Source organism: Ichthyophthirius multifiliis (assembly GCF_000220395.1).
Source record: "Ichthyophthirius multifiliis unplaced genomic scaffold scaff_1120509250879, whole genome shotgun sequence".
Lineage (NCBI taxonomy): Eukaryota > Ciliophora > Oligohymenophorea > Hymenostomatida > Ichthyophthirius > Ichthyophthirius multifiliis.
Genome location: NW_004086411.1, coordinates 104,771 through 129,382, shown reverse-complemented (window position 1 = coordinate 129,382; position 24,612 = coordinate 104,771). Strand labels below are relative to the sequence as shown.

General features: G+C 17.1%; 8 protein-coding genes and 1 non-coding gene across 9 annotated transcripts, besides 23 other annotated features; 4 read left to right on the top strand and 5 right to left on the bottom strand. All coding sequences in view use genetic code 6, as the record gives it.

The window, feature by feature from the left end:
* Nucleotides 1-1,355: 1,355 nt before the first annotated feature.
* On the bottom strand, nt 1,356-2,833 carry IMG5_106550 (PHD-finger family protein, putative; the record flags this gene model as incomplete). The annotated part of the gene is made up of 5 exons (XM_004035040.1): nt 1,356-1,873; nt 1,942-2,041; nt 2,109-2,210; nt 2,430-2,583; nt 2,737-2,833. Coding segments are annotated over 5 exons (971 nt in total), but the record flags the coding sequence as incomplete, so codon positions are not given.
* Nucleotides 2,373-2,415: a microsatellite.
* A 1,521-nt stretch (nt 2,834-4,354) lies between the features above and the next one.
* Nucleotides 4,355-4,395: a microsatellite.
* A 548-nt stretch (nt 4,396-4,943) lies between these two features.
* Nucleotides 4,944-4,977: a microsatellite.
* Nucleotides 4,978-5,558: 581 nt separating this feature from the next.
* Nucleotides 5,559-7,296, top strand: IMG5_106540 (hypothetical protein; the record flags this gene model as incomplete). Its single annotated transcript, XM_004035039.1, has 3 exons — nt 5,559-6,201; nt 6,443-7,107; nt 7,264-7,296. The coding sequence occupies 3 exons, from the start codon at nt 5,559-5,561 to the stop codon at nt 7,294-7,296; spliced, it is 1,341 nt and encodes a 446-aa protein (XP_004035087.1).
* Nucleotides 6,318-6,373: a microsatellite.
* Nucleotides 6,321-6,372: a microsatellite.
* Nucleotides 6,344-6,409: a microsatellite.
* Nucleotides 6,346-6,390: a microsatellite.
* Nucleotides 7,269-7,796, bottom strand: IMG5_106530 (hypothetical protein; the record flags this gene model as incomplete). The annotated part of the gene is made up of 1 exon (XM_004035038.1): nt 7,269-7,796. One exon carries the CDS (start codon nt 7,794-7,796, stop codon nt 7,311-7,313), a length of 486 nt encoding a protein of 161 aa, XP_004035086.1. The 3' UTR covers nt 7,269-7,310.
* Nucleotides 7,797-9,178: 1,382 nt separating this feature from the next.
* IMG5_106520 (leucine rich repeat protein) lies at nt 9,179-10,576 on the bottom strand (the record flags this gene model as incomplete). The annotated part of the gene is made up of 4 exons (XM_004035037.1): nt 9,179-9,332; nt 9,399-10,091; nt 10,139-10,452; nt 10,502-10,576. The coding sequence occupies 4 exons, from the start codon at nt 10,574-10,576 to the stop codon at nt 9,179-9,181; spliced, it is 1,236 nt and encodes a 411-aa protein (XP_004035085.1).
* Nucleotides 9,337-9,390: a microsatellite.
* Nucleotides 9,865-9,936: a microsatellite.
* Nucleotides 9,866-9,908: a microsatellite.
* A 200-nt stretch (nt 10,577-10,776) lies between the features above and the next one.
* IMG5_106500 (hypothetical protein) lies at nt 10,777-14,731 on the bottom strand (the record flags this gene model as incomplete). Its single annotated transcript, XM_004035036.1, has 7 exons — nt 10,777-11,298; nt 11,538-12,349; nt 13,015-13,098; nt 13,607-14,048; nt 14,079-14,272; nt 14,437-14,506; nt 14,729-14,731. 7 exons carry the CDS (start codon nt 14,729-14,731, stop codon nt 10,777-10,779), a joined length of 2,127 nt encoding a protein of 708 aa, XP_004035084.1.
* Nucleotides 11,351-11,451: a microsatellite.
* Nucleotides 11,375-11,467: a microsatellite.
* Nucleotides 11,380-11,461: a microsatellite.
* Nucleotides 12,555-12,596: a microsatellite.
* On the bottom strand, nt 14,578-14,651 carry IMG5_106510. The gene has a single exon. It is a non-coding gene; the product is annotated as a tRNA-Ile (tRNA).
* A 975-nt stretch (nt 14,732-15,706) lies between the features above and the next one.
* Nucleotides 15,707-16,395, top strand: IMG5_106490 (modification family, putative; the record flags this gene model as incomplete). Its single annotated transcript, XM_004035035.1, has 3 exons — nt 15,707-15,841; nt 15,981-16,087; nt 16,131-16,395. The coding sequence occupies 3 exons, from the start codon at nt 15,707-15,709 to the stop codon at nt 16,393-16,395; spliced, it is 507 nt and encodes a 168-aa protein (XP_004035083.1).
* A 324-nt stretch (nt 16,396-16,719) lies between these two features.
* Nucleotides 16,720-16,763: a microsatellite.
* A 778-nt stretch (nt 16,764-17,541) lies between these two features.
* Nucleotides 17,542-17,640: a microsatellite.
* Nucleotides 17,641-18,587: 947 nt separating this feature from the next.
* Nucleotides 18,588-18,623: a microsatellite.
* Nucleotides 18,624-18,705: 82 nt separating this feature from the next.
* Nucleotides 18,706-18,774: a microsatellite.
* A 518-nt stretch (nt 18,775-19,292) lies between these two features.
* On the top strand, nt 19,293-20,752 carry IMG5_106480 (MORN repeat protein; the record flags this gene model as incomplete). The annotated part of the gene is made up of 5 exons (XM_004035034.1): nt 19,293-19,444; nt 19,520-19,948; nt 19,988-20,440; nt 20,497-20,595; nt 20,676-20,752. Coding segments are annotated over 5 exons (1,209 nt in total), but the record flags the coding sequence as incomplete, so codon positions are not given.
* A 115-nt stretch (nt 20,753-20,867) lies between these two features.
* Nucleotides 20,868-20,904: a microsatellite.
* A 198-nt stretch (nt 20,905-21,102) lies between these two features.
* Nucleotides 21,103-21,186: a microsatellite.
* Nucleotides 21,187-21,745: 559 nt separating this feature from the next.
* Nucleotides 21,746-21,798: a microsatellite.
* A 1,472-nt stretch (nt 21,799-23,270) lies between these two features.
* Nucleotides 23,271-23,316: a microsatellite.
* A 268-nt stretch (nt 23,317-23,584) lies between these two features.
* IMG5_106470 (protein kinase domain protein) lies at nt 23,585-24,612 on the top strand (the record flags this gene model as incomplete). Its single annotated transcript, XM_004035033.1, has 2 exons — nt 23,585-23,751; nt 23,865-24,612. The coding sequence occupies 2 exons, from the start codon at nt 23,585-23,587 to the stop codon at nt 24,610-24,612; spliced, it is 915 nt and encodes a 304-aa protein (XP_004035081.1).
* Nucleotides 23,679-23,709: a microsatellite.

The window sequence follows — 24,612 nt, the reverse complement described above, 5'->3', positions numbered from 1 at the left end:
TGCCTTTAAACTAAACTTATGAGTACAATAGTTTTTAAATATAAACTCAACATATTTACAATCGGTAAATTTAGCCAATTTTTTTTTAGCTTTTCATTATTAATACCCCAAAGTTTGACTTTTAATTTGTTTTTAAATTTAAATAAAAAGTATTTTTTACTTGGTATTTTTCTAATTTTAGCATTAGGATGGTTTTCTATTTAATTAAAATTAAGTTTTTCTTAAATTTAATTATCTTCATTTAAATTTTTAGAATTTTCTTCGTTTTCAAGTTCATTAATTGGCTTTTCTTTTACATATAAATAATCAACTTAACAAAAGTAATCATTTAATTACTCTAAAAAATCACTAAATTAATTTATATCATTACATAACATTATATCATTTTTCTAAAAAAATATATAAATATTATATACTTTAAAAAATAATTACAATTTTTTCTCTATTAATTTTTGTTTGCCATCTCGAATTTTTCTTTTGTAAAAATTCTGTGTAAGAATTTTCAGCTTAAAAAAGATACTCTTTAATAGATTCAAAATTGGCTTACATTTATTTATCTTATTAAGCTTTTTTTTTTTAGGGAGTTTATTCAAAATTAAGAATCCATTTTTCAATATTTTCGATATTTTCATCTAAAAGTTAATCTTAAGAATTTTCTTCATTTTAATCTTTTCCTTTTTTTTTTAATTCTTCAATATCGAAATTGAAATTATTATTTTTTATCAAAGAAATAATATTCTCATATAATTTTTTTTCTCTAATTCCTTTTCTATTCAAACTAAGTATCAAATCTCTAACTTCTTATTTAGAACTAAAACAAGTCCATGTTTTTTCATCATCTATCATACTTTATTTATATTTACAATAAATAATCTTATTATCATGGAAGAAAAACTAAAAAAAAATTTAAAAAAATTATTATCTAATATAGTACCCAATATTCAGATTTATTATGGTCAAAACCTAACAATTAAGCTGTATTTACATAATGAGGTAAATTTTAAATTAAAAAAGCTTGCCTTGTTTTTTTTTTGATTAAATTCGCATTTAGTTTTTATTAAAGTTATTTCGTTTTTTCTATTTCTTTTATTTTCTTTGTTTTATTTTATTCTTCTTCTGCTTCTACAGTGATTTATAATTCTTTTAATTTCAATTCACAAGAAAGCAATTCACCTTCATCTTTTCGAATGCTAATCTATAAATCATTACGCTCTTTTGTCATTTCATGTACTTTTTCTTAACGGACGGCCATTACTCCATCATGGAAAGAATCACTATCATCAACACATGCTAATATAAGACCAAAAAACTATAAATTTTAATAAAAAATATTTAATATATAAAATAAAATTTACTTTTATTTTTTATTTGGTTGTAAATTCATAAAAACTATTAAAATTAGGTTTTTCTAATAATTATAAAACTTCATTTAAGGATTCTTCATTGCATTTAAACTATATTTTTATATAATTTTATATTTTTTCAATTTTTTTACATTTATAGAATATTATTAAAAATAATGCAAATTTCTTAAAAATTCAGGCCAAATTTAATTAATGACATCCTAAATTAAATTTATTTCTTTTAAAAATCTCAAAACAATAAAAAAGGGTTAATCACTAAGTTCTTTATTGCATTCGATTTTATTAGTATAAAATATATCCTATACAGGAAATCTTACAAGATTTTTTATAATTTTGTCTAATATATATCTTCCTTCTTTTCCTTAATAATCAAAAAGTACATATAATTATTCTTTTGTAATTTTTATATTTTCTATTTAATCATTAAAAGAATTAATAAAATTCCAAAACATTAAAATATCTTCATAATTTTCATTTGGAATTAAATTAGAATGTCTAGGATGTGGTCTCTTTATATATTTTTTAATATAAAAAAGTAATATTACAAATAATTTATTTTATATATAAAAAATTAAACCTTTTATAAACCTAATGCATCAGGAAATGCTTAATCATAAATTGTTAATAAAGTATCTTCAATAGGAAACTTTACTTTTCCATCAATTACATATTAAGGGCTTTTTTATATTATTTTACAGAAAAAAATAAAAAATCAGTAAAATATTTTTTATAATTTTTATTTACTATTTTTAACAAAATTCTTATAAACTCTTATATGAATTTTCTTTGTACTTTATTTCTTTTGTTTCATGCGAATTTGTTTGTATAGTTTTAGATGTTTTTTGTCTATAAAAAAATAAAAATATTAAATATATAATAAAATTTTAAATTTAAAAATGTAAAGAGTTAATAATATTTTAATATTAAAAATGTGTTAAAAAAAAATAATTATTTAGAGAGTAATTTTTAAAAAATAAGTAAAAAATTAAAATAAAAATATATGTATTTTATATATATATTTATAATTAAATATATATATATATATATATATTTTTTTTTATTTACTAACAATAATCACATAAAAATTTTTCGCTTTGTGAATAATTTACACATTATTTATGAAAATGTCGATTACACTAAGTACATTAAACAAGATTACTTTGATTAGAACTTTTTTTGCATGCCTTACATTTAATGCTTGGTTTCTTAACTTCGTTTCCTATATTTTAATAATATTTTTTTATTGCTTTTTGATATTTACTTTGAAAAAAAAAAATATAAATTAAAAAAAATCAAATTTATAAACATTATTTTTGTATTCATGATTCAATGTATTTGATTAAAGTTTAATGATATATAAAATATGATTTACTTATAACTTAAATTATCTAACAATCATCTTCATCCTATTATTCGTCTATTTTTATTTATTTTCTGATTTAGTCTTTTACAGGACTGTTTTCTTTCATTTTTTGTTTGAATATTTTAATTAGAAAAAAATATCTTTTTTTATTTATTATTAATTATATACTAAATACTGTGACTTAAATATATATATGTAAGTGTAATTAAAATAAAGATATATCACATATATTTTTATTCTTATTTAAAATTTAGTTTATATGATAAAACTTCCCAAAAATAATTTAATTTATATATATAATAATATAAATAAATAAAATTAATTAAAAGGAATCTAAAAATAAATAATAAGTTAAACAAAATAATCGTTTATATATTATTCAAATTATATTTTAAATTTCTTTATTTATAAATAAAAAAATATGCTTGTATATAAATTAGATTATATTATTATTTTTGTTTTTTATATATAAAAAGCCTTTATTTTAATTCATTTTTAGAATATAACCTTTTTATAAAAGTAAAAGATAATAAATAGAAATTTAAGCTTATATTTTTATTAAGTTTAGATTCTACTTATAATTTACGATTTAAAAATTCTTTTTTATTGAGTAAACATAAAAATTAGTAATTATTACTTGCTTTGTTGTTTATAATACACATTGTATTTAAATATATAAAAAATTATATATACTCTACTAATATATTAATATTTTAAAATATTTTTTGTAATTTTATATTTATATTATAATAAAATATAAATAAAAAACTATTTTGTTTATTTAGCTCTTAATTAATATTTATATTTATATTGATTTTATTTCTAATAAATATATAAAAAAACTCAATTATTTTAAATTTTTATGCTTAAAAAATTAAAAATTTACTGAATATAAAAATTATTAAATTATAAATATTAATCAAACTATATAATAATTTTATTAATAAATAATTTTTTTTTTATTTTTTAGTAATTTAATAAAATAATAACACAATAATTTATAAATAGTTTATATAAATCAATCTTTTTAGAAAATATATATTAAATAATGGTTTTATCAAAAATTTATAATTAAATAGCTAAAAATAATAAAAATTTTCTTATAAAACTTTTTAAATTTTATATTATTTTAAATTCAAAATAATAATTATTAATTAAAATTAATCTAATACTTTTAAAAGAATTGTTTTGCATTTAATTTAACTAAATCGAAATTTAATACAAAATTTCAAAAGTTTTAACTTATTTGATTATTCTAATAAAATCATAATAAATTAAAATCCCTTTAAATTATAATTTTATAATTCCAAAATATTCAATTTATAATGAATGAGCAATTTAATTTTATAAAAAAATACTTAACTAAATTAAAATATACCTTCTTAAGCAATCTATAATGAATAACCTCATAAAATTAACATTATTTTTCCTATAATCCGCCAAATATTAGTACTAAAATTAGTTTTTAACCAAATTCTTCGTATATTGTTCATTTAAAATAATTTTAACTTTTTCAAATCTTTATTTCTAAATGAAATAATTTATATCAAGTTTTTTTTAAAATAAAATTAAATTTAAAAATAAAAGAAATTCTTAAAAACTAATTAACAAAATAAAGTGAATTTATATATAAAAAAACAACATAAATATAAAAAAATAAAAAATATATTATTTTTTATAATAAATATAAAAACATTAATATATTTAATTTTTAAAATTAAATCATCACAAAAATAATTCTCATAAAATATTCTTTATTATATTTAGTAAAAGAAATAATAAATATACCACAAATAAGTATTTTTATTTTTATAAATATTTGATTATTAAAATATAATATTTACAATTAAACTTATTTAAATTATAATTGACAATAATCTTAAATTATGTATAAAAATTTAATAATCTAAATAAGAAATCTATGTGTAAATTACTACTATTTTATTAAATATAAAATATTAAAAATCGAATGTCATTATGGTTTAAAAAATAAAAAAAAATTTCAAGAATCAAAATATATAATAAAATTTTTTAAACATTTTTTTATATATTCTTAAATACATATTTATTTATAAATTAGTTTATTTGTATTTTAAAAATATAATTATAAATTAAATATCTTTCTTTAAAAAAATATACAAATAAACATAAAATTATAAAAAACAAAAATAATAAAAATAAATAAATAAATGAATAATATTAAATTTTTAAGAAGAAATTTTATATAATTTTATTAATTTTATTAATTTTCAACTAAACAAATAAAACCTACTGGAAAATAAATAGAAAATCCCAAAAAAAATGCATAAAATTAAAAGTAAGAAGAAGAATTACTTGATAATTTAATTTTATAAATCTAAAATACAAAAGATCCTTAAAAAATTAACTAAATTTCCAAAATTTTAGATGAAATTGAAAAAAAAGAATAATTAAAATAAAAATATTAAATTATTACATATTCTGATACATTAACTGAAACTGATGTATATAAAGCTGTCCAAAAAGCAACTGAAACACCGGAAGATATATTAATACATTAAATATAAAATAGACTTCCAATCAATACTTCATTATGGAAAGATAATATAAAAAGGAGAATAAAAACAATTCCAACATTCCAAGCTTTAAGAATATTAAAATAAATATATAATTTAGAGGAAAATATCACAACTCTATATAAAGAAAAAGACGAGAAAACTCCAAAAGATAAATAAGATGAAAACTCAGATAATGAGAATGAACAAAAAAATAATCTTCCTTAAGAAATAAAATTAATGTGCAAATCAATATGGAATTCCTTTGAAAATGAATTCTAAAGACGATTGAAATATATGTCTATTGAAGAAATCGCTCGTACAGTGAAACTATATGCCCATTCGAATCGTAGCAATCCAGATTTTTTCCGATTAATCGAAAACGAACTTTTTGAACGAGAATTAGACGTTGTAAACTACAGAGTAGTAGGTACACTTTTGGAAGGATTTTCACATTCAAATTTAGGTTCTGCAACTTTATATAATTCACTTGCAAATACCATAAAAATTGCCTAACATGAAATTCATCCTTTAGAATTGGCAAAATATGCCTTTTATTTTAGTAAAACTAATGAAAATATAAAAGGGGGATTCGGTGTATATAAAATAGCTGAAGATAAATTAAAAAATATTTTAGAAGTGACTGATTTTGAGGATATTATTAAAATTGTAAAATACTTTGTTTCATAAAATATCGGAAGTAATGCCTTTTTAGAATTAGTGGAGAAATCGTTGATGAAATAATATCCAGGAAATGATATGGGAGGTATTCCACCCGGCTATTTAGTTAAATTAATCAAGTATACTTCAAAACATTACTTCTAGTATAATGATAAGGCTCTTTTTCATAAATTAGAAGCTGATGCCATTAAATTAATACCTTTTTTAACTTCTTAGTAGGTTTTGACTATTCTTTGGAGTTACTCGAGGGCAAGAAGAGGTAATTAAGAACTTTATGATTAAATTGAAAAGTCTTTTTTGAAAAATGCGAAACTTTTAAATTCAAGAGGTGTAGCGTTTGCTTATTATTAATTTTCATTTGTTTGTAAAGGTAGATTATTTTTATTAAAATATACATATTTTATTTTTTTAAAAATAAATATTTTTTTTTACAAAATTTATATTTTTTATAAATAATACATATTTTTATTATTAAAATTATTTTTTATTTCAATAAATAGGAAGTTTAGACTTATATAAAAAACTGGAAGAAAGAATCCTCGAAATTGGTATAGAAAAATTCTAATCTCATTACTTAGTAAAGATTCTTACAGGAATGAACATACGAAACGCTTTTTAAAGCCTCAACGAACAGCTTTTAACTCCCATACTAAAATACATGAAAAGCCAAATCGGAAAATGCAAATATTCAGAAGCTTTAAATTTCCTTTATACACTAGTAGAAGTTCCACCATATCATTTAATTAATGAAGATGGCTAAAGAAGAAATATTTAAGAAGAATATGATAAACTTTTTGTAGAGTTTGAATATTCCTACTACAAAAAAGCACAATACAAGTACAAAATAGACGAAACTTGTTAAATTTATTATGCTTTTTGTTAAAATAATTTCGGGTCTTCTTCGGAATTTTTGTCATTTATTGAATAATAATTAACTCCAACTTCAATTCCAAAACCCTATTTTGCAAAAATAATATATTCATTTACACAACATATGAAGTTTTCACAAGCTTTACCTCTAATACCTATAATAAAAGAATTAATGAAATATGGGGATATTAAATACTTTTTTTCACATGAAGATTATATAAGGATTTGTTGGAGTTCATTACTTTTAGAACAAACTATTAAAAATAGTTAAGAAATCGATTAACATGATGAAGACGTATATTTTTAAAAATAAAATTTTTGGTTATCTGATGCATTTGAAGCGATGTTTTCTTTAAATCCAAATGTGATGACATTTTAGGTTCTTCCCTTATGGATATAAACCATATGTATGCTAACCTAACTAAAAATAAATAAAAATCCAAAAAATAAGACGGCCTATTTAAAGAATTACTCGAAAAAGTGAATACTGTAAATGAATCATTAAAAGAAGAATTTACAAAAAGAGATTTGATTTAATTTAGTGGATTAAAAGTAGAAATATAAGATTTTTTGAAAAAAAGAATGGATTATTTAGAAGGTAAAATAGATTTTTATATTAAAGAAAACTTTATTGATGATTTCTTGAATGTGATTGATTGTGCCCTTTTTATTCAATATAATGAAGAATTGATGAAAATAGGAGTTCTTATTATTAATGATCATCATTATTCTAATAGGGAGCCGTAAAAAGATAATGGAAATATGCTTTTATAAATATAAAATAAAATTTAAATTATGCAAGATTTACTTCTGTGGGAAGTTATTGTTGTTAATTAAAAAGATTGGGAATAATTGAGCTTAGAAGCAAAAGAAAAATACTTTTTTGATTAAATTGAGATAGATATTGATAATATAAAATGAAATATTTTAATTTTTTCTAATTAATTGTTATTTTATATATTTTTTTGATATAATTAATCGCATATTAATTAATAATATTTATATAAACTAAATATTTAATATTCTAATATATATATATTTTTAATATTTAATTTTATAACTTTTTTTTTAATTTTTTTTTAAATTATATAAAAAAGCGCAAAATAAGGATACATTTATGTTTTTATTCTTCAAAATTTAATAATTTATAAAATAAATATTAAAAATTATTTAAATTTGTAATTTTGTAATTTTCTTTCTCAAAAATTTTTTTATATCTTTTTAAATAAAAAAAAGTGCTTTTGTTCTTAAATATTTTTATTAAAAAATGAAGAATTACCATAGAAAAACTTAATCAGAATTCGAATTTTAAGATTACATTAAAAACTAATAAAAGAAACATTTAAAAAGCAATAATATACAGAATTAAAAATAAGTAAATTTTGTTAATAATAATTAAAAACATGAAAATCAGAAAGAAAATATTTTATAAAAAGATAAAATGAAAAAAACATAGAGCGAAATATTTAAAAATTTAAATATAAACTAAAATTTGTTAAATTTTCCTGATTAAATTTGTGATTTTGTTGGTTCCATTGATTTTTAGAATGTTTCTTCTCATGCAACTTCGTTTCATATGAAGAAACATTAAAGTTGGAATTAAAATGAACTTAATGACCTTTCATCAATAAATAAAAAAAATTATCAAATAATTCTTAATTATATTTAAATGTTGAATAAGCAATGAACTAAATAAGTAATAATCCGAATTTCAATAATAATAAGTATTAAAAAAAAATGGAAACAACTTTTGATAATACAGATGAAATGAAAAATACGAAAAAAAATTTTGAAAAAATAAACTAATTATAAGAAATTTTATAAAATCTTATAAATAGGACGAGTTTTTTAGAATAAAATAATGAGTTTTTATCAAAAGAAATATCAATATTATAAAAAAATAATGATAAAGAAGAATAAGTATTTTTTTAAAAAATAAAAATACTTATAAATATAAAATAAATTATAAGTCGAAGTTATTAAGATTTCGAATAACATATTTTTAGAATTTAATAAATAAATGAAGAAAGTTATAATAAAATAAAAAAATTAATAATTTTTAGCATCATAAAATCAACTCTGCAACTTTTGAGTAAGAAAGAATTTTAACATTATTTTTATTTATTTATTTTTTAAAAGAAAAATAGACTCTATAAACTCATATTAAGTAAATAGTTAAGAAAAAATATAATATAAAAAATTCATCGAAAGTTAAAAACCTAACGCTTATATAATAAATAATTAAAATTAATAAAACTCTAATAATAAATAAATTTTATCGTTTAATTTATATTAATAAACAAATTGATATAAAAAAATTAAAATATATATAATTTTTTTTAATATAAAAAATAATTTTTAATTATTCATTCTAAATCCGGTATTTTATCAAAAGTAATATAATCTTATTGTTTTTAAATTGCTTTTTATTCTATTTTATCACATAATTTTAATCTTTTAATTCTTTCTTCCTCTTCTAATTTAATTTTCTATTTTTTTTCATCTTCGATTTTAGATTTTCTAAAAAAATAAAAATAAAAATAAAAATAAAAATAAACAAAATAAAATAAAATAAAAAACATATACTCAGTTTTTTATTTTTCTTATTAAGCTTTCAAAGCTTGATTAAATTTCATTTTTAGCATTTTAATTTCCAAAAATCCAGTTAATTAAGATCTTTTAATATCACTTTTTTCGACTTAAATTTCTTCATTTAATTTCAATTAAAGTAATTTTCCTTTAATTCTAACACTAATCCAACATGGATTTAAATTTACATCTATAAAACTTGTATCCATAAATTTAGGAACTTCAATTATAAAGAAAGAATATTCGGGATCGTCCCATTCTCTCAAAGAAAATTTATATTTACCTTCATTACATTACCTAATATCTCCATCTGGTTTGAACATGGAAGATACTGGTTTTGTTTTATCTTTATATTTTTCTGGGTATTTTTCTCGATCATGTTTTTCTTTATCTGCTGCCAAATCTAAGTACATTTTTCTTCTTGTTTCTACGTTATATGGTTATTTTTGGTCTTTATCATCAATATTTTCTTTATTTTCATTTTAATTTTCTTCTTATTTTTATTTTTTTTATTCTTCCTATTCTTATTTTTTTTTAATTGCTTTCATTTCTATTTAGTAATTTAGATCTACCAAAAGATCATCATAAATTTAATTTGCCTAAATTTTTTCTGCAGGTGTTATTTCTTTACCATCTAAAGTTTATAATTAAGGTACAGTGGCAATTGTAAACGGTCTATATCCAACCCAACTAAAAAAAAATATATATATATATTAATATATTTTTAAAAAAATTACTCTGTACTTGGATTTCCTGTCATATAAAGTTCCTTTATTTAAGGACATTTAGATAGATTTATCATGGATTCTTCTAAATTTTCTAAGTCAATAAAATTGACAGTAAAGTCTAATTTTTTTAAGCTCTCACAACCTTCTATTCCTTCGATTTTAGAAATGTTATTAAGTGCTAAATTTAGATATTCTAGTTCTTTTAATTTATTAAGGTTTTCCATTTTTTCAATGATATTATTCTATAAATATAATATTTTTAAATGGCGACAATATACATCTAATAATTCAATTTTTTCTAATTCGAATTAATGAAGTGTAATCTTTATTTTTTAAAAATAAAAGTTAAAACATAAAATTTAATTATTGTACTTCTTCTAATGTACTCAAACACATTTCATTATGTTCACTTCTGCTTCTTAAAAGCTCTTTTGTAATTCTAGGCATTACTTTAAATTTTTTGTTTATATTTTTTTTTTCTTATTTTTTATTAATAATATTTAAAATTTTAAAATATAAAAGAATAATTAATTATTTTATAAACACTTATAATTTTTTTATATTTGAACATTTTATATTTTCTAAATTACTAATAAAACAAACTATTTATATATTTAAAAATATATTTTATTTGAAATAAAATATTTTCATGATTTATATATTTTTATTGTATCAGCTATTTTATTCCTACAAATAGGACATACTTAAATATTTTTAACACAACCAATACAAACAGAATTGTGCCTACATGGCAAAATAATTATATTTCTATCATTTTCATAACAAATAATACACAATTAATTTATTATTTAAGAATTATTATTTATATTTTAAACTTTGTCTTCACATTTAATTTTGCAATTATAAGTATTTGTAGTTCCAACTTTAAATGTTACATTATTCGATATTTTATAAGGATCGCTTATTAATCCTTCTTTACTTAATCTAAACCAAGAACTAATAAAAATTAAAAAATTGTTTGTTTTAAAAAAATATGTTTACCCATTAGTAGATGCTTAATCTTCTAAAATAAATTTTTAATTAATAAAATAAATTTTAGCATGAATACTAGACAAATGTTAGTCATCAGGTAAAAATATTTTACAACCATTTTTTCTTCCTATAGAAACATAATCACATTATAAAACCATTTCTTAACTAAATTATAACTAAAAAAATTAATTTAATAAAATATTTGTAAATATAAATATATGTGCATGAATTTATATATAAAAATAAATATTGATTTTTATATAAATTTATATATATATTTATATATATATTAATATATATATAATTTAAATATATATATATATATATATAAATATATATTTTTATTCTTTTATATCTTTTTTTATATTATTATTTGTTTTTTTTATACATCATAAGGAAGATTTGATTAATCTACGCCTTCTAATATCGTTAATTAAATCATTTAAATTGGTTCTAGTAAAATTTTACTAATTTAAAATTAATTTGATCCCATTTCTATTACCATTCCTAATTTTAGTTCCAATTTTTCCTTTATTTTTATAAAAGTTCCTGTAGTTGATCCTTTATCCCTTACATAAAATTCCTTATTTAAAAATTCGATTTCTGCATGAAATCTAGATATCGATTCTTCTAAAATTAAAATTTAATTTGTTGAATGCCTACCTATTTTTGCTCCTTATTCTTTTACTCGGAAAAAATTGGCCTGAACACCATCTACTGGTTCTATTATAAGTTCATAGTCTAATTCTTTTTATATCTAATCTTTTTCAATTTCGATATTATCTTATATATTATTTAATTGTTTTATTTCATCTTCAGATGAATTTAAAACATTTATGTCGCAATTAGGAATTCTTAATGGCTTTTTTTATATATTGTTATTGTTTTCTATTTCTATTGCTGTCGAATTATTATTATAATTATATGAAAAATCTTCAAATTATATTTTTTATTCTTCTTTTTCTTACTATTTTTGCATTTTTTGATAATCACTCATTATAATTTAATTTTCATTTATATTGTTTTTTTTTAAAAAAAGTGAATATTCATTTAATAAATCTAACCCTTTTTAAAATAATAAAATTAATTAAGTTTTTAAAACTATATTTGTTCTTTTTTTACAATTTAATACTTTTTTCCTATGTATATTATTTTATATTTATAAATCGTCCTTTAAATCTGTCTCGTTAAGAGATACTAAACATGAACCATCAACAGAGTTAATTTCTATAAAAAAAAATTAATTAATTTATATTATAAATATTTACAAAAAAATTAATAATATTATGCTAATCCTATAAAATTAAGCCAAATTTTTATATCATCTATATTCCATTTTATGGGATCTTTTGGAAGTAATTCTTTTAGTTTTAAAAAATCCATTTTTTTTAAATCAATAATAAAAATTAAAAATTTTAGTAATAAATTTAATTATAAATATATAAAAAATATAATAATTTAAAAAATAATAAATTCTTAGTTGATACTTTGATACTTTTAAAAAATTAATTATAATTAATTAATATATATTATGTTCTTGTTTTATTTTAAATTTATTTAAAAATTTGTGTTTAATTATATACTAAAATTTATTTAATAAAATGTTTTTTATATTAAATTTAAATTTTTTTGTTTAAAATAAATCTTAATTGCTAAATAAAATTAATTTCATATAACTTTTATAATATTATTAAATTTATAATATATTTTTTGCAATTAAAATCTAAATATTATATTTCATTTAAAAAAAAATACTTTAAATAAATAATTAAATCTATTAATATACTAGAATTTTTTATTTAAAAAAAATTAATATTATTAATAAAAATATTTATCAATAGATAGTTTTTTAACTATTAATATTTTTAATTTTATAAATATCTTATATTTACTATACTTTAACTTTTTCATCATATATTGAGTTCCACTCATTAGAATATTAATTAGGAAACTAAGAACTACTTCTACTATAAATTCTAAAATTATTTTAATTATAATTATTTATATTACTATTTTCAAAATCAATACTTAATTTCAAATAATTGTCTTTTGAAAAAAAACAAGGCACTTTCCCCACCATTGAATAATCATTCTATTTATTTTCTTCAAAGTCACATTCATTCTATTCTTCATCCTCGTTCCGATTTGCCTTCGCAATTTTAATCGAAAACTTTCTTTAAGCACAATCTTTCCCACACCAATCATAACATATATTTTATTAAAAATCAAAAGAAAAATTTTCTTACAAACAACAATTAAAAAGATCTAAATATTTCTCATAATTTGGTTCTTATTCAAAGCAAAGGCTCTTTACATCATTTAGAAATAATAAAAATTGTATTGGAAGTCCTTCGCACATTTTGGAATGAGGAGTTCTCATTTTAATTTGGCTAATTTTTTTAAACCTTTCATTTTTTTCTTTTATACTCAAATTTTACCATAATAAAGCTCCTTTTGCAAAATAAATTAGTAAATAAGCAATACTCTCTAAATCATCCCTTCTACTCTATTCAACCCCTAAGTGGGAATTTATACTTGTATATCTTGCTGTTCCAACAAGTCCTTTATTTTTTCTTTCTGGAATATGTTAATTTTATTCGATATATTATTTCGATAATCCGAAATCAATAATAAGTACTTTGTGTCGGTTTCCTTTTGAACCAATAACAAAATTTTCCGGTTTTATGTCTCTGTGTATTATTCCTTTTTTATGTAATTCCCAAAGTCCTTCAATCATTTATATGGCAATTTTTAATATTATTTTTAGAGTAAAATAACCTTTCGGTTATTTTTTTCGCAATAATTCTAAATTTGGTCCTAAATAAGACATTTCAATGTAATTATATTATTAACTTTCTTTAACTTAAATATCATATAATTAAGGAAAATTAGAAATCCCTTATAATTATTTTAATATTAAACCTTCCTTTTTTATTAAAGAATTTTTTTATTGTACTTTTTCGCTTTTTTCTAATTTTATAGCAACTTCAGTGTTTAAATTTGTGTCAAATGCTTTGAATATATCACCAAAAGAACCTTATCCAATTTTTTCTTTAATAATTATATTTGAAAAATTCTTAGAAAAATACGCTGTTATTTATTTTAATTATTCTTCATTGTTATTTTCTGCTGAACGAGACATATTTATGTCTTTTTTTTTCAATAATTTATATATTTCTTATGATTTTTAAGAATTTATAATAAAACAAAAAATATATAAAAAATATTTTTTTAAAAATATGAATTCTTAAATTTTAATTTTATAAAAATATATATTTTTTTTTTAAAAAAAAAGAAAAGTGTATATAAATTACAAGCTAGTATAATCAATATATAATTTTAAAGCAAATAAATAATAAAAGGCTTTAATAACTAAATAAATAGCTAATATATAAATAATATTAATATATTTATATTATTATTTAATGAAAAAAAAAAAATTAAGAAAAAAAAAATGCTCAAGGAGGGGATTGAACCCTCGACCTTGGGTTTATTAGACCCACGCTCTAACCAACTGAGCTACCCGAGCTTTATGATAATTATATATGTTTTTTTTAAATAATTAATTATTTTATAAAATAAAATTATTATTTATTAATAATATACCATTTTTATTAAAAAAATTTAAATTTTAATAATTTTGTTATAATATAAAATATTTATTTTTTTAATTATTTTTATTTTTATTTTTTGATTTATATTAATAATTTTTATCGTTTAAATTGTAAAAAAAATCATTTTATAATTATTTTTAAATTTTTAAAAATAATTTGAGTCTATATATAAATAATTGCTATCTAAATATTTATCAAAAACAATAAAATAATTAATTTTAACTAAAGAGTATTATAAAAATATAATCTTTTTTTAATTGAATTAAATAAAAGAAAGAAAATATAATAAAGTTATAATATAGATAAAATAAAATAATTATTTAAAATAAATTTGATTAATATTTATAGCTTACTATTCATATTTAAAAAAAAAAATTAACTTTTCTTATAATTTAATAATATTAATAAAAACAAAAATTCAATAATATAATTTATATAAATTAATAATATTAATAGTTTTAAATATTAAAAAATTAATATAATACAAAAACAAGACTTATAAAAAATATTAAATATTTATATTAATATTATTTTTAATAAATAATAAGATTTATAAAAAATTAAAATAATTTAGGATTTACCTTAATATTTTATAAATATTAAATTATATTTTAAGTATAAAATGAAGGTTTATAGAATTTACAAGAGTTTAATGAGAAACTTTATTCGAAAAAATGTTTTTAAAATATTATTTAAAAAAAATATTATTTTTAATTAAAAGGTTGATTAACCAGAATTTTCTACTTTAAATATATTATAGAAATCCTTAAATATTCCATATCCTAATGTTTATACTAAAAAAACAATGTTTTCATAACTTAGTTTCTCGCATTATTTAAACATATAGAAGATGTAAACTATGCATTTAAGAAAAATGCCTATTTAATATGTAATTTAAGAATGGGAATTTAGGTATCGTAAAATATTAAACATTTAATTTAAAAATTTATAAAGATAATTAAAATTAAAAATGAAAATACCTGTGCTTATTCCTCGGGATGAAACTTCTTATTTAGTTGAATATGTTAATAAAATAATTAAAGATAAGAAAAAATTTTTAGAAATAGGCTGTGGAACTGGAGCGATCTCATTATCTTTATTAAAAGTATGAAAAAAATAAAAAAAATATTTATAAATTAATTTTTTAAAAGGAAAATTCTAATTTAGAAGGAATAGCGATTGATAAATAAATATAATGTGTTCATTTATGTAAATAAAATTAAAAATTAAATAAAATATAAAAGTTATAATTAATACATGTTGACTTTGAAAATTATGTAACTTCTTGTAACTAAAAGTTTGATTTTATTGTAAGCAATCCTCCTTATATACCTTCAAGAAAAATAAAAGAGTATTTTAATAAAATTATAATTTAAATTTTTATTGTTATTTAGTTTAGACTTTTCAGTTATTAAATATGAAGACATTGTAGCTTTAGATGGAGGGATATAAGGCTTAGATTTAATCGAAAAAATTATTTAATAAGGAATAAATATATTAAATTAAAATGGTTTTATTGCATTAGAAACTGATTAAGGATAAAAAGAATTAATTCAATAAATGTTTGTTCAAAATAATTGGGGTTAAATTTATAAAGAACCTGTTTTTTATAAAGACTAATATGATGTTGAAAGATTTTGTTTTATCCACAAAAAATGATAAAAATAATTTTTTATTCTATAAAAACTAATAATAAATTATGTTTTTTCAAAAATAGGTGTTTTAGTATCATAAATGCTTTTCTGATTTTAATTTTGTCCTAATTAAATTATTTTGTATAAAGAACATTTAATTTGAAAATCTTATTTAATATAGTTTTAAAAATTATTAAATTTATAAATTAAATCTCGGGATATTTATCTAACTTTTAAATACTTTATTTATAAACTATCTTAAATTACACTGGTATCTAAATATTTTTTTATAAATTCTTAATTTTTATTATTATATTAAACATAAAGTGTTTATCTCTATTTCCTAAATTTTTTTATTTTATTTTTAATTATTTATTTATATTTTATTTTTTAAAAAAATTATTGACCCTTTATTTTGATTGAGCTTTTTAAAACAAAAATTATAAAAAAAAATGTGAACAGTTCGTCAAGAAAATTAATATAATTTTTGTAAGATAAACAAGAATTCAAAAACACATATTTATCTTTAATTAAAATCTTTATATTCAATTTAAAAATCAATATTTAAAATTCATTTTTAAAAATTAGAATTAATTAAAATATGGAAAAAATTATTATAACGATTGTAACTATTCCTCAAAATTTAGTTTTATGTTTTTTTTCTTAATTAAATATTATCTTTTAACTATTGTCTAGCTCAATTATCGATTTTTTTCTAAAATTGTTTTTTATTAATAATTTTATTAGAAATTACATCTATTAATTTATACTAAAATGAAAAAAAAATATTTTATAAAAATTATTTTAATTGTTTTAAAAATAAACTATTGTAATCTAAATTTATATTTTAAAAATAATTTTTAAATTAATTTAATATTTTATATTTATACCTTCATAAAAATTAATAAAAAATATTTATAAAATAAAAATATCAATATCTTATTTTTTTAATCAAAGATAAAATAAATAATAAATATAGTTATCTATTAAATAAATATATATTAATTAACATTTTTCTTCAAACATTATTGAATTATATATGTTTTATAATTATTTTAATAAATTAAATTTGTATTATTAAATATTTCTTTAGTATAAATTTTTATTATAAATAAAAATCAATATAAATTATTTTGATATACAAATATACTTATTATATTAATTATATTTTTATTTTAAAAAATTAATTTTATTACAAATAATATTTTAAAATATTAATTTTATTACAAATAATATTTTAAAATATTAATTTTATTACAAATAATATTTTTTTTAAAAAAAATTCTTTTATAAACTTATTTAACATAAATTATACATATATTTACATTTTTTTTTTATAATTTTTTTTTTTTTTTTATTTATTTATTCTATCAGATACTAATTGTTTTAATAAAATAATTTTTACAATTAGTACCTTCATTAACCAATAAATAAAAAAAATAACCAAATTTAAAATAAAATATATAAATATCTATATCACTATTTATTTCCAAATTTATTTGCTAATTCTTTAATCTAATCAATTCCAATATGTCCTTCCGCGCTTTAATCAACATGTTCAAATTAAATTTCAGCCTTTTAATTCACAACAAAGCATCCCCCAAGTTGATAAACATCTCCTTAAATTCCTCTCGAAACGGTTTTCCATATGCTCCATCCAAACCCACCAAATAACGAACTTTATGTTTCTTAAGATTTTTAACCATCTCCCATTATTTAACTAAATTTATTTGCTCTAATTAATCCCATTTTATTATATGAAAATCTCTCTGAATCAGTGTATAAATATTAAATAGGGAGCTTTATATCTTTAGCAAAAGATTTTATCCCTGATTTCTTCGCGCAGCCTATAACTTGAAGATTTATTTGATTTTTCAAAAAAGTCTCTTCATAGTCGATTTTTCCTAAGGCATTTACGAAGTCTAGACAAACATATCAATTAAAATGACGGATAAAAATTATTATAGAAGGTTTGTTTGCAAACAGACTCTTGAATTTAACTGGGGTTTCACCTTCTTTAAATATCTCATATTCGAGTAATTCTTTGTCAACAAGCTTAGTAGTAGTATTTTATTCCATAATTATATTAAAAAGCAATTTATTATTGAATTTTATTTTTTTATTTATTTTTAATGATTATAAAAATGTATTAAACATTTATATAATATATTTTTTTTATAATTAATTTATATAAATTTATTTTTTCTTTTTTACATTTATTATTTTTCTATTATTTTTCTTTTATTTTTCTATGGTACAATTATAACAAATTAATAAATAATAAGAAAGAAAATAATAGATTAAAAAAATATACATATATTATTTATAAAAAAATATTAAAATTTATAAAAGAATATAATTAAATTAAATTAAAATTAGTAAAATAAGAATATATTTAAATTAATACTCATTAATTATAACGGATATTTAAATTTTATTTTAACTTAGATAATTAAATTTTATTAAAAAAATAACTTATTAAAATTAATATATATATAAAATAAAAATAATTATTTTTAAGTATCTTTTACTAAATAATTTTTCTTATTGTAATTATTATTTTTACAAAATTATTGGTTAATTTATAATAATAAATATGAATTTTTTAATTTAATAATATTATTAATTAAATAATTAAAATAATATATAAATTTTTCTCAAATATAAACTATATTATCCTATTTTTTTATTTCAATTATTTCTACACAAATGAGTTAAAAAATAGATAGATATATATATATATATATATATTTAAAGAATATAATTTTACTTTTATTTTTATAAAAATTACAAATATGCATTTAATTTTATTTTAATAAACTCAAATTAAAAATTTTAATAATAAAATTAACGTATTAAAATTTCACATATAAATAAATATATATAATAAAAAAAATTTATTAATAGTTTTTTTTTTTTGTTAATAATAATATTTTATTATATGGGAAATAGTTGTTGCTGCAACAATTAAACTTAAAATGATTAAATACAAACAGAAGGAAAACCTGAAATGCCCGAAAACAATGCCGAAAATTTAGATAATGATAATATCAAATGTATATCATAAATACAAGGTTTAATTTTAAATTTTCCATAAACAATTTTTTCTCATTATTTTTTAATTTTTTTGTTTTTAAATAAATCAAAAGTATACACAGCTTCACTCTAAAATGAAGATGAACAAAATAAAACTTAACCCCCTTTAACAATTCAAAGAAAATAATCAATTTAAAACAAAGATAATTACGAAAATATATAAGTAGAAATAGTAAAATCATAATAATCATAATCATCATATTAAATATAATAAAATCCACATTTACCACCGCCATAAGTAGCAAAGTTAATAAAATAAATTCCTGATTTCTTAAATATAAATGCAAAATAAACATTAAAACAATAAGGAGAATTTATATATGACGAAGATGAATCTGAAGATCAAGCCTTACCGTATTAAGGTCCTTATGAATTCGAAAATAGTTCTATATATATTGGTTAATGGAAAAATGGAAATAGACACGGGCGCGGAAAATAATATTGGAATGATGGAAGTTTATATGAAGGCTATTGGAGAAATAGTATTTTATTTTTATTTTTTTTAAATAATTTTTCAATAGATATGGCTGAAGGTAAAGGAAGATTAATACATGCAGATGGAGATGTGTATATTGGAAGATGGTCAAAAGATAAAGCAAATGGAAAAGGCATTTATTTACATATAGATAATGCAAAATATGAAGGCGAATGGGTTGAAGATAAATAAAATGGAATTGGCACTGAATGTTGGCCTGACGGGGCTATATATACGGGATAGTATTTAGATGGGAAAAAAGAAGGGAGAGGAATTTTCAAATGGGCAGACGGATCTTATTATGACGGGGAATTTTATAAAAATCATATAAATGGTAAAGGAAGGTATGTTTGGCCAGATAATAGAATGTATGTTGGAGATTGGAAAGATAATAGAATGGAAGGAAAAGGGTTTTTCACGTGGACTGATGGGAGAAAATATGAAGGAGAATATTTGGATGATAAAAAACATGGATATGGAGTTTTTACTTGGCCTGATGGTATATAATTTTTGTTTTTATTTTTTTTATAAAAAAAAATATAATTTTTTATTTAGGAAGAGTTTATAAAGGAAATTGGTTCAATGGAAAATAACATGGGATAGGATGGTTTACTAATCCAGAAGGGGATGAGAAAAAAGGTGAATGGAAAAATGGTAAAAGAGAAAAATGGTAAATTTTAATGTGTTTTTTAACCTTTTAAATATTGGACATTTTTATTTTAAAATAAAAAAAGGTTAAGTGATGATAGTATTGAAAATAAAAAATTACAAGAATCATAAGATTAATAAAATAAGAATGAAATTAAATTGATAGAAGATATTTATTATTTACTTTCTTACTAATAAAATTTTTGTATTATTTAATATATATTTTTAATTAAAAGAGTAAAAGTTTATAGAAAATAATTAGTAAAATTAACTTTAAAAATAAATAAATATTTATAATAAATAATTATTCATAATTAAAATAATATATATTGAATACTTATTTATTTTTTATAATAATTTATAAATTTAAATATATTATTTAATATTATATTTCTTTACTATAAAAAAACAATAAAAAATACATTTAATATCAAATCCTATGCAAAGATAAAATGAGTAATAATTACAATTATCAAATATAAAAATTATTAACATAAATTATATTAAGAATTAAAATAATATTGTAATTGTAATTTATGATTAAATAATAAATATATTTTAATATTTAATTATGAAAAAATACATAAATATTATTTTTTGTTTAAAAAATTGCCTTCTAACCTAACATTTATGGATTTTCAACTTCAATAAAAAGATACTTAAATATTTATTTTTTAAAAAAATTAAATTTAAATAATTAAAAGTTTAATAAGGTTCTATTATACCGAATTTAAAAGAATAAGTATAATAATTAAATAAAAAATCGAAATTAAAAGATAAAAAAATTATTTATTAAAAAAAAATATAAAATATAAGAATTATAAGTAAAAAATAATAGAAATTAAATCAATAATTAATTTATATTACAATTTAATTTAAGCATTTATAAATATAATCATTATATTTAAAAATAATAATGATAAGCAAAAATAAATAATACAATAAAAATTATTTCTGAATAAATAAGCATACTTGTTAAATTTGATTAGCAATTTTTATAATAAAATCAAATAGTTTAAGGAAAAAACAAATTAATTAAATTAAAAACCTAAAAAATATGATGAATAAATAATAAAATTAGAAAAACAAAATTAAACTTTAAAAAGATAAAAAATATTTATATAAAAAAAAATAACTGAGAAGGATAAATAATTATAATAACATTACTTTAATTAAAATAATTTTAAATAAAATTATTTCTAATATAAATCTTAAATTAAAATAAATCTAAATAATGCATTTAATAATATAATAATTTAAATAGTTAAGTTATTCTTAAAAAACATGAACATGAATACTTCTAACCATACTAAATAATAAATTATAATTATAATTTTAAAATACTTTAACCTGATTCTATAGTAAAGTAATTTAAAAAAAATATTTATATGATTTTATTAAAAATAAATTAAAAAATTATTAAGCAATAATAGCAATAATTTTAAAAATTAAATAAGTATACAATAAATTTAAAAAATTAATTAGAAGAGAAGATTATAAAAGATATCAAACTTATATATAAAATTAAAATATAATTAGAAATTATATAATAGTTATATTTTTCTTATAATTAAAATATAGATTTATTTAACTTTTAGTTTATATTTAAATTTGTAGATAATATAGTTGTAATATTAGAAAATATTAATTAAGAGCATTAAAAATAAATAGGATAATATGAAACGATATAAATCTATATATAAAATATTAATTAAATAGATAAATATATATTTTATGTTTTATTTTTTTAATTTAATTATAATAAAATTATTTTTATTTTAGTTTTTTTTAAAAAAATATTAATAAATTGAATTTTTATTAAAAAAATAAATTTAAAAAAGTTTTGAATATTTAAAAATTAAAAATAAATATAAATAATGAATATAAAGATATCAAATCATTTTAACTAAGAATAGTTTCTTGATAAAGAAAATATCAAAAATAATAAACAAAGTTAAGATTAATTTATGCTTATTCAAGAAACTAAAAATAGTCAAAACAATTTAGAAACTAACACATAAATATCGGAAAGTAGCCTTTCATATGATTATAGAAATATGTCATTATCCAAAATAATAAAGCAAATTAAAAAAAATAACGAAAAAATATAAAATAAAATCATACAATAGTAAAAAAAGAACTTAACAGAAAACAAATAAATTTAAATATCATAGAAAGAAGATAAAAATTCATCAAATATAACTTCAAAATATGATTTGTCCTAAAACATTTTACAATAGTATATAAAATAAGAAACTGTAGAAAAAACATTAAGCTAAAACTGTTAAAACTCAAACAAATAATCTAAAAATGAAGAAAATAAAAAATTACCTTTAGAAAATAAAATTTTAAATAATAATGAATAATAAAAAATAATTGACAATTAAATGTTTAGATAAATTATAATTTATTATAAAATAATTAATAAAATAACTAAAAATTATAAAAAGATAATTTAAATATTTAAATAAACTAATCTTTATTAAAATAATAGATAGTAAATGATAATAATTTTAATAGAAGTAAATCTTAAAATAATATTTTTAAAAACTTTAATCTAATAAATAATTATTCTTTAAATTTGTATAGTAACTAATAAGATAATAATCAAAATTTAGTTTATGATAATTAAGATGTAAATAATATTATTTAAAAGTACATTAATTAAGGAGATTTTAGTTAATAAAATTAAATAAATAATTCATAAATTAAATAAAATTAAATAAATAAATCCAAATCGATTTCTTTGTAAACTTCTCAATATTCTTAAAGTATTATGGATAGATATTTGTAAAACATTTAAAGTTCATAAAATAACTTATTTGTTATATAAGAATACGAAAAAAATTTTTATTCAAATTGTATGAATAATAATGAAAAAATAGAAGAGAAAAATCAAATTAATATTAGTAGTTATCCATTAAATAATTAAATAAATTAAACAAATAATATATTAAATAGTAATCATGTAATAAAGAAAAATATAGAAAAAATAATGTAAAAAAATCGCAAAATATAATCACTTTTAGATAAAAATAATATTGATAATAGTTAACAAATTTAAATTAGAAATTAGTTCTTTTAAAATTATTTCAAAAAAGAAAATTTCAAAATAGAAAAGTTCTTAGGAAAAGGAAAATTCTCGACTGTACATATGGCTTAGTAATTTGTTTTATATCAATACAAAAACTATATTTCTTTTTATATACAATATTTTTTCATTAATTATGATTAATTTTATTATATATAATTATTTTTATTTTTATTTTAAAAAGAGATATAAAAACTGGATTAATTGTAGCAATAAAAAAGATAAAAAAAGAGAGTTTTTTCAAATACAAAAATGAAGATTACTTACAAAACGAAATAAAAATTTAATCTTTCTTAAACCACCCTAATGTTATAAAACTCTACGGTTTTTACTAAACCAAAGGCTCTATATACCTTGTACAAGAATATGCAGCTGACGGGGAATTATATTAAGGATTACAATAACAACCAAATAAAAGATATTAAGAAAATCAAGTAGCCTATTTCATAAAATAAATAGCGGAAGTATTACTTTATTTACATAAAAATCATATAATTCATCGCGATCTAAAACCTGAAAATATTCTAATGTCTTTTGGAGTATTAAAATTAGCCGATTTCGGCTGCAGTGTTTTTTGCCATAAAGATGGTCGTAAAACTTTTTGTGGTACTCTGGATTATATAAGCCCTGAAATGGTAAGGGGAGAAACCTATGATTAAAGTGTTGATGTGTGGAGCTTAGGAGTTTTAACTTATGAGCTTTTGACAGGAAAAGCTCCTTTTTGTTAAGAATCAAGTCAATAAACATATTTTTATATTGAATAAGTAATTCATTTATATATTTATTTTTTATAATTATATATATATATATATTATTAAAAAGGCAATTTTATTTATACCTGGATATATTACATTAATTGCATAAGATTTTATTAAAAAATTATTATAAAAAGAATCTTAAAAAAGGATGAAAATTTAGGAAATAATAAATGA